Source organism: Monodelphis domestica, chromosome 8 (genome assembly GCF_027887165.1).
Source record: "Monodelphis domestica isolate mMonDom1 chromosome 8, mMonDom1.pri, whole genome shotgun sequence".
Taxonomy (NCBI): Eukaryota; Metazoa; Chordata; class Mammalia; order Didelphimorphia; family Didelphidae; genus Monodelphis; species Monodelphis domestica.
In genome coordinates, this window is record NC_077234.1 from 167,267,574 (window position 1) to 167,282,244 (window position 14,671).

Here is a 14,671-nt window from a genome sequence, read left to right on the forward strand (position 1 = left end):
GTAAGTTTGAGTAATCTAAAGTGCTATGAACTGTAGGGGTTGTTGTTTACTATGAAAGTCACCACTTGGGGTAATTTTATAGAAAGAGTATTGAACAGTACCTGCAAGCAAGCTGGAGCTCTGCCCTGGGGTTTATTGACATCCACAGCTACTAGCTGCCATCCACCAGCAGCATCTTCATGAAACATCTATAAGGCCAAAAAAAAAAAAAGAGGGAGAAATTGTAATGTAATTGTATTAATATGTAAATATGGCACAACAAAAATGTATCATTTTGTATAAGTGTAGTTTAATGCTAGGTAAATATTTATGATGATTTTGCTTAGCATTTATACCTTCCAGCATCATGATTTTAAATCAGTGTGAAAATATATTTTAACTCTCACATAGAAACTCATTATTTTATGTACCAGCAATACAGATATTAGAGAATGAAAAATAAATCAAATTGAACATTTCAAGGTAGTTCATATGGGACACAGATAGTATGATGCTGTAGGAATAAGCTTGGCACAGAAAGGGAACTGTTGGAATGTTGCAAGAAGTTTGAAGGACAGGAGTGTGACAGTTGGAAGAAGCAAAGAGGCTTGTGGGAAATGGAACAAAGGAGGGAGTCTTTGCTCTCTGGTTTCTGAGGGAGACCGGAGACTGAGACCTGAGCTCAGAACCCAACACTGGGATAACCCGAGGATTTCCTTATCTTTCCCTTGTACTGAAGGACCAGAAAGCATGAATTCACCTGAACATCTATCAAAGGAGCAGGGTGACCATCATCTGCTGTGTGAGGGGTGTTCAACCCCAAAACCACATGGGGGTAACCCTGAAGACCTGTTCCAACCTGTGCCTTCCCAAGAAAGACACTAGTGACCTGCCTTTAGATTAGACAAACAGATAGTTTAGAAGAAAGGAAGAAGAACTCAGAAGCCATAGCTGTTTGGCTCGGCACAGCAAAGAAGGCACAAACTCCCTGTGTGTCACTTAGGGTTTCCTACTCCCTCCATCCTAACCTTCCCTGTCCCTGTTTAATAAACCACCCCTTCTAAGAAATTGCAGTCAGAATAAGGCTTTCTTTTAGAGGATAAGAAAGAAGACCAAAGGGAAGAAAGAGAGAACTGGGAAAGGCTGTCTAGTAAGCTTTGGTCAAAATCAAATCCAGAGCTGAACATCATTCAGTCTTTCCTGGCAGCACTGTGTCCAGAGGAGGTTTTCTTGGGTTCTGGGAATTTCACAAAGCTCTGGAAAAAAGTCTATACCTCATCCCATAGAAACCTCTTGTCTGAGCATCAGATTCTGTCCATGCCTCTTCAAAGATTATCACAGGGATACCCCTCTTGAATCCCCTAGTGAGGGGGAGGAGAGTTAAATGGACTTTTACTGACTACTGTGTTGCTACCACACACCCTTAGTCTCTCTCTCTCTCTCATCCACATCATCCCTTTATTCCCTTTTAGTTCTCCCTCCACTGTTTGAACCCAACAATGCCAATGAAATTTAGATGTCACAAATTTCCTAAAAGAATCTTCCCTCTTGAGATAGATGATAGAATAAGTATAAGAGAGAGATATACGATTAGGTATAGAGGCTAATATTGCCACTGCTACCAAAAGAAAAAGGAAGATTATTTTAAGTAGGTCAAAACTAGGCTTTTGAGCTGAAATTTCATGATTAATCTCCCCTGTGTATCTCAAAAACAGGAAATTCCATCTCTTGCTTCTCAAGACTATATGTTAACTCTCAAACTCATTATCTCTCATTTTAGAGGTCATGGTCAAACCCACTACATACAAAGCTTCTTCTAACAAATAATTCACCTTTTAAATAAGTACTGAATTATTTCCCACTTACAAATTTTTCCATCAATGCTTTCTCCTTTCAGTGCTTTCACAAAATACGAATTTTCCTTTTACTACCCAAAGGTATTATAGTAACACAAACAAGACACTGTAACATCTCTATTATGGAATACTATTTTAAAAAGTAAAATTTTTTCTGCCTGATACACTTACATCCTTGTGTTAGACTGACTCTTCATTCACAAATCAATAATCAAAGGAGCATGAGAAGGTATGAGATTCCAGGAACTATTATGTCCCATAACACAGGGAAAATTTCTGCTAGTAGATCATTCAATACTTTATCTCTATTAAAAGCCAAGTGGTTGTTACAGAAGTTGTAAAGTATGAATTAGACAACTTGGAGATGATTCTGGTCTCCAAAGAATAGCTCTGTGTGTGTCCAAGTGCTAAAGTGATTATCTGCAACATAAAGCTCTGCCCACACATAGGATCCATATTTTTTTTTTGTAGGAAAAGAGTCAGTTTCCAAGTTATACTCTGGGAAAGAAGCATGGATAACTTCCATAACTCTGGGTCTTACTCTGAGAACATATAAGCTGACTAAAAATCTTTCTTCAAAGTCATTGACAAAACTCGATTTTCCTTCCTAAGGACAAAAGGCCAAATCAATCCTGTCAGTCATGAGCAAAAAAACCCTCTGTTGATATATCCTGTGTTCTCTTATCATGGCACCAAGATCCCTGGGGCACATATTTTCTTTGATCAGGAGCAGACTAATTTTCTCTGTTAAATTAATTTTTCCATTGGACAAAAATCAAATAAATCAATTTAATCATCAGGAAAAGTATGCTGCCAAGGTCACTTCTTTGCTTGAAATGAAGGAAAGGACATGCAAATGTGTTCAGTTTCTGTCTAGTCTTTTGAATGAGGAGTGAAGTTTTGATCCTTTTAGGCAGAAATGACTGAATGCAGTTTTTCTAAGGTTATCTAGGCAGAGTTTCTATAATAACTATTTGCAAAGTAGACCTTGGGCATATGTGAAGATTCTCTTAGCTATCAGGAGTTTTCTTAAGGTAGCTGCTATGTAGAGGGAGCTGGTTATAAAGTAGATAGAACCCTGGTCTGGAGTCAGGAAGAACTGAGCTCAAATCTGGCCTCATATATTCACTAGTTTCGTGGCTCTGGGGAAGTCACTTATCTGTTGTTTGCCTCTGTTTCCTCAACTATAAAATGAGGATAATAATAGCACCTAGCTTACTGGACCATTGTAATGGTTAAATGGGATAATATTAGGGTTGTATTTTAAATATAACATTTTGTTTATATAATAAATGTAATAAAAAGAGATTACACTGTGGCTGACTGATAGTAAGCAGTAATTAAATGCTTATTCATATTCCTTCCCCTATGTGCCCCCTCTTTACTTAAGAGATAGACGATCAAATCAGCCCAGAAAGAATCCAAATATGCAGCTAAAAAGAGTGATTGTTTATTGATGACATATGAATGCAATCTATTAATAATCATGTCATTAAAAATGTTTTGTACTTTTAAAAATGGTGTCATTTTCCAAATCCATTCCATAACCAGTAATTGTATTCATCTCCTGAAATGCCTTTCCTGAATTAGGACAATTAACTTCATCCCTATAGGGTACCTGCAAAATCTCCCAGACACAAAGGGTTCGAATTGCCAGAGATTCACTGCAACAGATGATAAAATCCAAAGCTATTTAGGAAATGTCTGGGAGGATTCAATATATATATATGGGGAAAATGTAATAAAGAGTTATGCGTGGGTAGAGTACCAGGGGAATGCTCATAGACAGAGTCAACTAGAAAATACCAAATATAATGAGGAAAGATGGATAAAGAACAAGTGTGCATATTAGTGTATTTATAACAGGAAAAATCCTGGGTCTTTGTGTCTTTCTATGCATGAATATATACCTATATATTACTTTTCAAGTCATAAATATGTTGGTGATCTTTTAAAACCATCATCTGGAAACTGAATGTAGTTATTAGTTACACAAGCCAATGAAGGTGAAAATATGGCTTGACTTCATTATTAAATAATATATTCAGTGACTCATTGTCCCTAAATTTAATTCTCACTTATCACTTTCCATGACTGTGTTGCTATGACTCCCCATTAAAACCTTGCTCTCTATCATACTTTATGCTAGGAAGGGCTTTCCTAGTCCTTGTACTCACTAAAGTGATTGCAAATAGCTCTCTAATCCAGGTTTTGATGTGGAGACCAGTATCTATTAAATTTCTCTGAACCTGCAATTTTCAAATAATCTTTTTGTCTTAAAACTTCAAGAGGTCCTTTAGGTGAAGGAGTGAAGTTTTCTTATTAAAACACCTTTCCCTTTTTATTCTATTACTGCACATTCATACAGACTACATTAACACAATACAGAACAAAACACTAAAGGGTAGAGAAACAAGTTTATATGTTCTGGTTACAGCATTTTCCAGATCTCTTGGAGGGAACAGTAAGATTAATGAGAATAATCTCATTTCCCTTTTCTGCTCTCATTCTTTTGCTTCATCACCTTTCTAGTTCTAAACTTTCCATATAAATTCTCATCGATGTCTGATAAAATCTAAGCTCTAATTCTTATGATCCAGATATGGTCCCTTCCATTGGCGCATGTACGAACAGTGATAAACCTACTAACAATTGTTCTTTCTTCCCCCAATAGACCCATCATATGCCACTCTAATCTCATACCAGACATTAGGTATAAAAGCAGATCAAACCTTCTATATAAAAACTGGAATTAAGTATGGTTTTAAATTGAAACAGACAATAAATATTAATAGAACTCTGTTAAGGTCTGCAAAATGCTTTACCTGCATTATTCCCTTTGCGTTTCACAATAGCCTTGTGTAGTAGTGAGTACTCTCACAAATCAATAAATTCGGGTGCAGATAGGTAAGTGACTCTTCCCCAGGAAATACTGGACAGAGGATTTAAACCCAGGTTTTCCTGTGGCTCTAAAAAGCACTATAAAACACTGACCCTAAAGATCTAATGGATCCACAGAAGTTTCAGATTTCTTACTCCTGCCATGAATCTGCTCAGTGATTGTCAGCAAAGGCATCAATCCTGCGGAAGTTGTGTTAACTAAAATTCAATTCAAATAAATGGCGTGACTTGAGGGATATTTGATGGCTCTAAGTTGGCTTCTGAGTCTTACTGTCCATCCCAGTGGACACAAAGCATTTCACTGAACTGTGCTGTAAGCCGTGTTGATCCTCTGAGTAGAAGGAGATTCCCCTATCAGGGAGACTCATCTGGGCATCAGGTCTATGCCCACAAGGACAAGTTCGTTATAGTGGTTACCTATCATTCCTATCTCACTTTCTGCAAACCTGCTGCACATTAATCAAACACTTTCAATAGTTCATTTCATTAGGAAATGCAATGGCTTTTGTTTACTACTCAAGTCATGTAAAATCAGTTTCCACCTCATTTTTCTAGTTTGTTTCTTTTCTTTTTTTCCTGGTCTCCACAAGATGTGGAGATCATTGACTGCAGAAGACTGTAACAGGCTTTTGGCTGTGAGAATGTGAGTGAAAATGGCTCTTTTGTTGTTTTTAAAAGTAGGAACAGTTCTCCTGATTACCTTTAGCCTCCTACAGTGTGCATTATAGCCAATTACATCTATGCTGATCTACCTTGTCTCAGACTCCTTTATGTGATTCTTACGGTATTAGCTTTCCCCCAACCCTCAAAGGTTCCTAATAGGGAAAGTTTATTCATTTAAGAATCTGATATTAAAATGACAGCTTCCCTTTTCATTTGTTAAAAGCATTCCATTAGGGATACTTTACAAATTCAAATAATCTAGAGCTATGAGAGACAAAGAAAGTCACTCTCCAGTTTTGAAAGAAATTTTGGTTTGAGGAAACTACCACCATTCTCTTGTCTTTGTACTATTTTGTCAGTCTTCTTTATGGCAGCATGAGCAGAAAACTTGACTGCTTGTGAAATGGAGCACTAATTCCTTTGAGTGGGGCTCCTGTACAGATTTTTCCTCCCCAAAGATCACAGATGTATGAGATCTGCAACAAATGCAGTTCTTTCCATACTAGATCCTATAGGGAGCCTTAGGGCCACTTGCCATGCTGCTCTTAGGAGGTGGGGGGGGGGGGGAAGGGAAGGGCTGGTTGCTAAGCTGTGTAAATAATGTTTTTGTAAGAGGCTGAAATACATGTATTTCTGTTGCTTAGCAACTTGGTCCACAGCAGTAGTCTTTTTCTTCATCTAGATTTCCTGCAAATTTTTGTATTATTTCCTCTGTTGAATTTCAAGATGTTTTCCAACTGATTTACCAATTTCCTCTATATCTTTGCCACACAATTCACCCAGCTCTGGCTTTTTTCCTTTCCTTTCCTTTTATTTTCCAAAGTAAATGCATACAGGCTAATAATTCCAAATAAAAAATCTACCCAGAGATCTGCTTTTAGACAACAGTTAATTTCTAATTATGGTATTTACCTTATAATATTATGGCTGGATAACCAATTGCATATGCAGCCATTTTTAACATTCTCTTAGGTATATTTGAATATAAGATCTGCAGGCAGGTTCATATTGTAATATTACTATATTTTGTTTCTTAGCATATGCAGCAAAAATATGCAAAATTCTTAGAATATATCTTGTCTAATTTTGCTAGCAATCCTAAAGCCTGGAAGACATTTCAAGCTTAATAGCAGAGACAATTTAGTACAGAACTAAGTTTTATATATTCTTAACATCTTACTTTGAAGTTGCTGGATAAGTTATTTACCTTCTTCATTTCAACATAACTATGACTTGCCTTTCTATATTAAAATCCATGTATACATTTTAAAAATTCTATGTATTAACAATCATAAATATTATATGAAATAAGTAACTTATATAATATTTTATTTTACATATATCACATAAAATAAAAAGTGGTGATTCAAAAATAAGAGAAATAAATAGATATGAACATTAACAAGGAAAAGAAGTAGGGTAAACAATAATTATATTTAAAAAGAAAGAAAACATTATCAATGATTTAAAAATACAAATAAGAGAGCAAAAGAAAATAAAGAATGGGACCTGGACAAGCAATGCAGTGCAGGAACTACCCTGTTAAATATGAAATATATATGTTTTAAAAGATGTATATGAAAGAGAGTAACGGTTTCCTATGCATACTTTTTTTCTATGTTTGTTGAATGTTCATGTTTGTCAATGATTATTGTCATTAATAATAAAAAAGAAAATTTAAAAATAAAATAAAAACCATGAAAGTTTGATTAAGGTATATGTAGTCTATCTATAAAACAGGTTTTATCAAGATAATTTACACAAGAGATTTAAGGGATATGCAGTCTATAAAAGTACATGTAATCTATCTAAAGTATATGTAATGTATATATGAAACAAGTCAATCACTAGCACAAAGTTTGAGAATTCCTACCCATGGAGTGATTCTGTGTATTTGTATGTATGTATGTGTGTGTGTGTGTGTGTGTGTGTGTGTGTGCGCGTGCGTGCATAACTGGAGGTAAATTGTATGTGGAAAAGATAGGAAATAGGAAACTGGATAAAACATCATCAAATAAATTGAGCATAATAAGTGCTTTACAGTTTTACAAAGGAAAATATTCTTGTAAAAGTCAAGAAATCTAAACATAGGTATTATTGTACTTATAATCAACATGCAGGAAAAGCCCACTTTTTATTAAAGTATTAAGGCAATGTTTGATAGCTTATCTTTTGGGAAGATATGTGAAATGTTTCAAAGAAAAAAATTGTGCCTTTGATCTTTGACAAAACCAGTCATTCTAAATTTCCTTTAATAAGTTTACTTTATAATTGAAGATAAGGAATAATGGTTACATGGAGTAATATTTATTTTATTCCTCTATCACATCTTCACAGTCTTTCTCTTTCTTCCCCTTTCCTGCTCTTTATCCCTACACATGCACTCAGACAGCAAAAAGAAATTTAAAAATGGTATTTGCCCTGTTCTCTTCCCCTTCAAGCTAAAAGAGAACCCAATTTCTAGTCTTCTTTCCATCCCTCTAGGTTAAAAAAGGCCCGGACCCAAATTGCCATCATATTTAACACCTATGCTGTTGCTGCTTTTAGCCACAGGGAGAACCGAGCATAATGGATAAATGGCTGGATTCAGAATAAAGAAAATATGGGTTTAAATGACACCATAGAAAATTTACTAGGTATGTTAATCGAGGTACATCACTCCTTTTTTCTGAGTTTAATGTTCTCATACGCAAAATGGGTATAATAATAGTACCTACCTCAAAGGGTTGTTGTGAAGATCAAATGAGAATATATGCCAAGTGCTTAACAGACTTTAAAGTGTGATATAAACCTCAGCAGTTATTAGATCTAAGAAAAATGCTATCTTTTGGCAAACATAAAGAAGAGCCCATGAAAAGCTATCAACAAAAGCAAGGGGCTAATGAGGGAAGTGGAGGACTTCCTCTTTGTAATATTTGTAAACTGGGATGTATTTTCCTTTCTAATAACTCTAGCTAAGTTATGTAGTAAATAAAAGTCTGGAACTCGTGAAAAAGACATGAGTTCAATCCAGCTTCAGACACTTACATGTTATGTGACTCTGGAAAAAAATCACTTAATTTTTGTCTGCCTTAATTTCCTCATCTGTAAAATGGAAATAAAATCTACCGCAAAGGATTATAAGGATAAATGAGACAAAGGGCATTGCAAAGCTTAAAGCACTAAATTAATGTTAGTTCTTGCTTTTATTTTTATTGTTGTATATCCATGTATCCCAAATGTGATTCACCGTTTATTAAGGAAATTATAGGTGAGATGCACATATACTTTAAGAAAAGAAACTTCTAGTTGCTACATCTCTGAAAAGTTCTTAGTTCCTTAATTTCTTCTGATCAGAGACATATTGAGAAAGGAGAGTAAGTCTTCCTCATGTCAAACACACTAAAGAATGGGCTAAATAGGACACTATTGATCTTCATTCTTAATGTCTCACTAGAGTGCTGAGGGCTTGTGAAGGTTATGTGCATGGAAGAGAAGCTATGATAAGTTTTAACTGGAAAGGTTTGAACATACACCTGGAAATGTACGGTTTGTGCATTATCCAAGCTCCTCTACCCCCTAGCAAAGCTTGCAAAAAGATCACAGTGAGGCAAATGATCTCCGAATCACATATTATTTGACCTAGTTAATTAATGAATACCCTCCACAAAGTCACCTGAGAGTTGTGATCTGCTTCAGCTAACAGGGTATATTCTATTCGCATGGATGAATTTCCAGGAATTCTTTTTTTCTAATAGTGTACATTTTACATCTTTGACATATATCAAAATTATTTTTCTTAGAATCAATTAAAATGTTGTCAATGTTTTACCTGTGTTGTAGCTGTTGAAGTAGTGCTACTCCTGGACCCCCACATCTGCTGGAACTGAACTCTAATTTCTGCAAACGTTTCAATAATGACGGCAATAAATACATTCTAAAAGGGGGGAAAAATGGACAAATAAGCCAAACTTAACATAAGACTCAGTAGAGGTGGAGGAAATCGAGTAAATCATTTTTATGCCTGACAGGTTTGTCAGAATAAATAAAGATAATAAAAATAATAAATGATACCTTAACAAGCCAGGCAAGAAAGAATATTAAGGTGATGAAATAGAAGTATGAGCGCCATCTTGGAAAGCTGTCAATTGCTCGGTACATAAGGAACACCCAGCCTTCTTGAGAGGCAGCTTCATACACAGTGAAAATACTTGTACCTGTTGATAGAAAGGGAAACGGGTTGTGTTTCTTTTTTAGATTAAAAAAAAAACATTTCATAAAAAAAAAAGAAAACAAATTTTGCCTACATTCCTATTCTTAGTAACAAAAACTCTCCCAAAAGGATTATGTATTGGATGATAGTTTCCTGCTTTTTGTTCTTAAAAATCTGGGTAAACTATTCCTTTCATGTAAGAAATGAAATTCCATGTATTTTATTTACAAAGAGACAATTCAAAGGCAATCTAGAAATGGTGAACTCTCAACTGTTAACTTGAATATACTATGAAAGTGAATTAAGCTAATAACAAGCTCCCCAGGAGGTTAAGTAGCACACTGGATAGAGATTCATCTTGCTAAGTTCAAATCCAGCCTCACACTTATTAGCTATGTGACCCTGGACAAGTCATTTAATCCTGTTTCTTCATTTGTAAAATGAACTAGAGAGGGGAATGGAAAATCAATACAGTACCTTTGTCAAGAAATCCCAAAATGGGGCTGCAAAAAGTCAGACATGATTGAATAACAAAAAAGTGGACCTAATACTTCCAGAACAAAAATCAAATTTTGCGTGTGTCCTTGACAAACCAATTAAAGAGAATTTGTCCCATATGAAATACATTTAAAAACAGTACTTTTGATTTGAGGCAGTAATTTAGAAATATGGATCCATTTGGGAATCTCCAAATCAATATCACCAAGCCCATCTTTGACTTGTAAAGACTTTACTGAATACCAAAGTGTGAACTAGTCAAATATAAAATGCTATTTTGCCTTTTCTGACAGAATTATCCTTTCTAAAATCTTGCCTCTCAGCAGCAAGAGTTAAAAGGTAAACAGGAGAACTGATTTTAAGCATGTTTTTGACTATATAGACAAAACAAAATTTCAGTTGACAGCAAGTGTTAGGAAATTTTAAAAAGCTCAATTTATTTAACTTGAATCCAGCTGATGCTTTTCACTGTTCTAATTTCTTTTGGATTTTGATTCTTAATAAACTGATCATGAAACTGACCCCTAGATGACCCCTAAGCAAAATAATGAGAAAATTGAGTTTTTTGTTTAGATGACTCTGGGAAGTATTACGAGTAGAAAAAAAAAAAGCACATGCAGGCAGATGGTAGAGTTACTAAAGAAGGACTAAGGGATTATAAGAGCATGTATGAAACTAGATCTTTAGTTAAGCCCATAGCTAAGGCTAACACAGAAGGAAAGATAGAAGGAAAACAAACCATATTGATTCATATTGATCAGCCAAGTAACTTTATATACAATTATGGCTTTATGAAACACATAAAATTGGATAATGCAAATAAAAATAGGTTTTTTTTCCATCTAAGATAAATGTTATTGTTTCTAGCTCAAAGCAGTATAGATATGCATAAAAAAACTGACATTGAAGTCTAAATTTTATTTACAAATTGCCTACTTTCTGCTGAAAAGAAGAGATTAATTTTATAAGCAACAATAGCCAAGGACCACTAGTGCAACCAGATTTCCAGGCATGTTTTTAGGATAAAGGAATCAACTCATTTCAGTTTAACAATGTACTAAGCATCTCCTCTATGTGGAACTGATTGTGTTAGATATTCAGAATACCAACAGAAAAAAGTAAATGTTGTTATTGAGCTCAAGAAGCTTAGAACTCAATGAATTCAGAAGGGGTTGAATGTTAGACATTAAAAAAAAGCTATTATAAGCATATATCAAATAAAAAGAAGATCTCTGTTTGGAAAAAATGGGGAATTCCATATAATTCAGAATAGTATTTATCCAGTTTGTCCTATTATACTATTGGCTTCCCCGGTGACGGTTAACTAAGTTAATGAAAGACAAAACTGAAATAAGCTAAATCTGTCTTAGTGTTTGGGTCCCAGCACAATATTTCTTCTGACTTAAATATTAATTCCAATGAAGTTTAGAAATGATCATTAGATGAATAGGTCCATGCTATTTCTATAATCTATGACAACTGATATATTCACAGAATGCTTCTGACCCAAATGAGTTTTAAGGGTTATTTTCTGAGAGTGGTGATGGATTCTGGGTAATTCATCCATTCTCTTTCAGTTGGGCATCTACTAATCAGTATGATACACACTTTTGGGACATGAATTAGTCAAGTACAAAATGCTATTTCACTCTTTCTGACAGAATTATTCTTTCTAAAATCCTCCCACAGGAGGAGTTAACAGATGAGGAGGTGAACTAATTTTAATCATGTTGTTAACTATACGGACAAAACAAAATTTCCATTTGTCAGCAAGCCTTAGGAAATAAAACAGAAGCTCAAACTGTTTAATTTGAATGCAGCTTATGTTTTGCACTATTCTAATTTTCTTTGGGTTTTAGTTATTAATAAATTGATCAAGAAACTGACTTCCAGATGATATCTAAGCAAACTAATGTGAAGTAAGCTGGAATGTGGCTACAAAGTTAGGGTTAGAATGATGAGGATCCTAAACACTTTATATGAAGAAATAAAAGTTGAAGGAATTCTCTCAGGAGAGCAGAGCTGGAACCAATGGCTCTAAGGAGGCATATTTTGACTTAGTATAAAATAGAACTTCCTGCATGTCAAAGCTATTTATACATAAAAAAGCTACACATTTAGGAAGCTCTAATTCACTGGAAATATCAAATGGGAAATACTGAAAACACCAAATAAAGGATTTAAGCATTGGGTAGATGACTAGATCAGATGACCTTCCAGTTCCTATAAATTCTAAAGACATATCTAAATTTCCTTCCAAAGCAGTAATTAATCCTGTATCAAAGAAATAACAGATAAGTAAACAGGATATATAGGAGAAGCAAATTGGGAGGAAAACACTATCAATTGATGGGAATAAGGAAAAAGTATATTGTATAACAGATAGCATTTGAGTTCAGCGTTGAATGAAATTAGGAGTTCCCAGAGGCAGAAATAAGAGCATTCCAATCAAAATGATCTCAACCAAAGAGAGAGCATCACAACCACACATTGGGAATAGCCTGTATGAAAATCCAAGCTATGTAATGTTATTCATGAGAAATAGCAAATAGAGCAGTTTGGATGGAATACAAGTAAACTATTTAAAAATACACAAAGGAGAAGAAATGGGAAACCTGGCTAGAAAGATAGATTGGGATCATATTTAAAGGATATTAAATGCCAAACAAAGAAATTTGTATTTTATCCTAGATGCAAGAAGTGGTCACTGAACTTTCTTGAGTCAGTCAAATCAGCATGCACCCTAAGTCTCAGGACATTGCTTTCTCTAATGAGTTTCAATGAGTTACAGAAATGCCTCTGAGGCATAGTTAAGACACTTCCAGGCATTTGAAAAGGGGAGATTAAAGATGTAGGTAGCTAGATGACCAAAGGTATCAGAAAATATAGAAAGGAATGGTGATCTGCCCTTTATGCAGGTGGAGGAATTTATCCTTAACAAGTAGGTCAACCACCATATTGGAGACCTGAAAGAAGTTTTGGAGGTTAGGAGAGGGAGCTCACATTAGATGGCACTATAATACTATATAACATCCTGACTATTTAGTCTTCTCTCAAATTTCTTCTCAATTGATGGTTTTGTTCTTAGTGTTAGCCTTCAAGTAATTTCACTTTCCTAGCAATGGGCTCTAATCAGTCTCTGTTTTTAAGCCTTTATTCTTTCCAGATGGAACAGATTGGCAGTCATAAATTTCCCCTGAATTTTTTAACTACATTTTAGGGCAGATGAGCTAGATACTACCAATCTGGTCAGTGTCTGTGACTAGAAACAAATAATCCCAAGTCTCCAAATGCAGAAGAATTAATATTTTCTGACTCTAAGGATATTCTCAATCATAGTTTGAAATAACTATCCTAGACGATGGCAGGAAGGAGAAGCAAATAGTCATGGTCTTCAAACTTTCCCATTTGCTGGCTTTTATATTTTCTCTTTGGCAGGGACTTGTCTCTTAGAAAATTAATTTCCTGATGTCCAAAATTTTTGACCTTCTTCTATTTACCTCCTGATACCTAACTAGATAAAAAAGAAAAGTGAAAATAAGAGAATAATCCCATAAATTGTTTGAGCATGGGAAAAATTCATGTCCCAACCTATTCTACATTTGATACAAAATATGAAAGAATTCACCACAACTTACATTATCCTGCCTAATGACTGAATGACGACAATAATAACTTGGATAACCAGAGAATTGTTTGAACATTCTTTTCACAGATAGAAATGGATATTTCTCTTTGAAGTGTTACTAAAACATCTTAAAATAAATCCAAGAAGACGACTTCATTCATGGGTCTTAATAAATTACATTTTGGTACTGGTCACTTTGAGGAATTGTAAAACATTAGATTAGGAGAGTACCTTAATGTTACCTAATTATTTAATAGAGGAAGAGCCTAAGGAAAAGAAAATAACTGGTCCAAGGTAACACAGCTAATTGTTTTGTTTTCAGGGATTAAATAGTCTTTCTCCCTAACTTTGTTAGGAAAAAAATCTAATTGAAAAAAAAATCTAATTTATATGTTATGGCAAAAAGAGTAGATTAATTCTCTCAAACTCTTTAATAAAAGAAAGCTTTGGATAAACTTCCTGTTCTAATGATGTGGTGTTGATAGAACACTGGGTTTCTAAGAGCTAATCCAATGGAACACTGACTCTAGCAGATCCTACCAAGCAAAAAGGCTTCAGGTATTAGCACATGTATCTGAAATTTGAAGATAAAAAGAGTCATCAGCAAAAGGCTATTCCACAAGGTGAGAGGGTATTAGTTTTAGATACTGAGGGGGAAGCCACCACAAGTCATTAAACTATCTACTAATACCAGAAGTGATATAACCTATCAGTTAAGAGAGTACTATAAGTACTCCCTTATATTTTTTGTTAGGATATATAACAAATTGTAAATAAGCCTGACTCCATCTCCTCATTCATGACTCCCTCTCGACAGTAACAAAAAAAGGTGTCAACATTAATTTCTGTAACTGAAACACTTATAACTTTGAGATACAAAATATATTTTATTTTTTTTAAACCCTTACCTTCTGTCTTGGAGTCAATACTGTGTATTGGCTCCAAGGCAGAAGA

The 14,671-nt window shown here is 34.7% G+C and overlaps 1 protein-coding gene across 1 annotated transcript in view; it reads right to left on the reverse strand.

Annotated features, from left to right (window-relative positions):
- Positions 1 to 14,671, reverse strand: part of NALCN (sodium leak channel, non-selective) — a 514,200-nt gene that overhangs the window by 287,144 nt on the left and 212,385 nt on the right. Inside the window, exons 8-10 of the mRNA XM_007501336.2 lie at positions 9,453 to 9,595; positions 9,211 to 9,315; positions 102 to 188 (exon numbers count right to left, since the gene is read on the reverse strand). Coding sequence (XP_007501398.1) covers positions 102 to 188; positions 9,211 to 9,315; positions 9,453 to 9,595 — 335 coding nt within the window. The remainder of the gene's footprint in view (positions 1 to 101; positions 189 to 9,210; positions 9,316 to 9,452; positions 9,596 to 14,671) is intronic.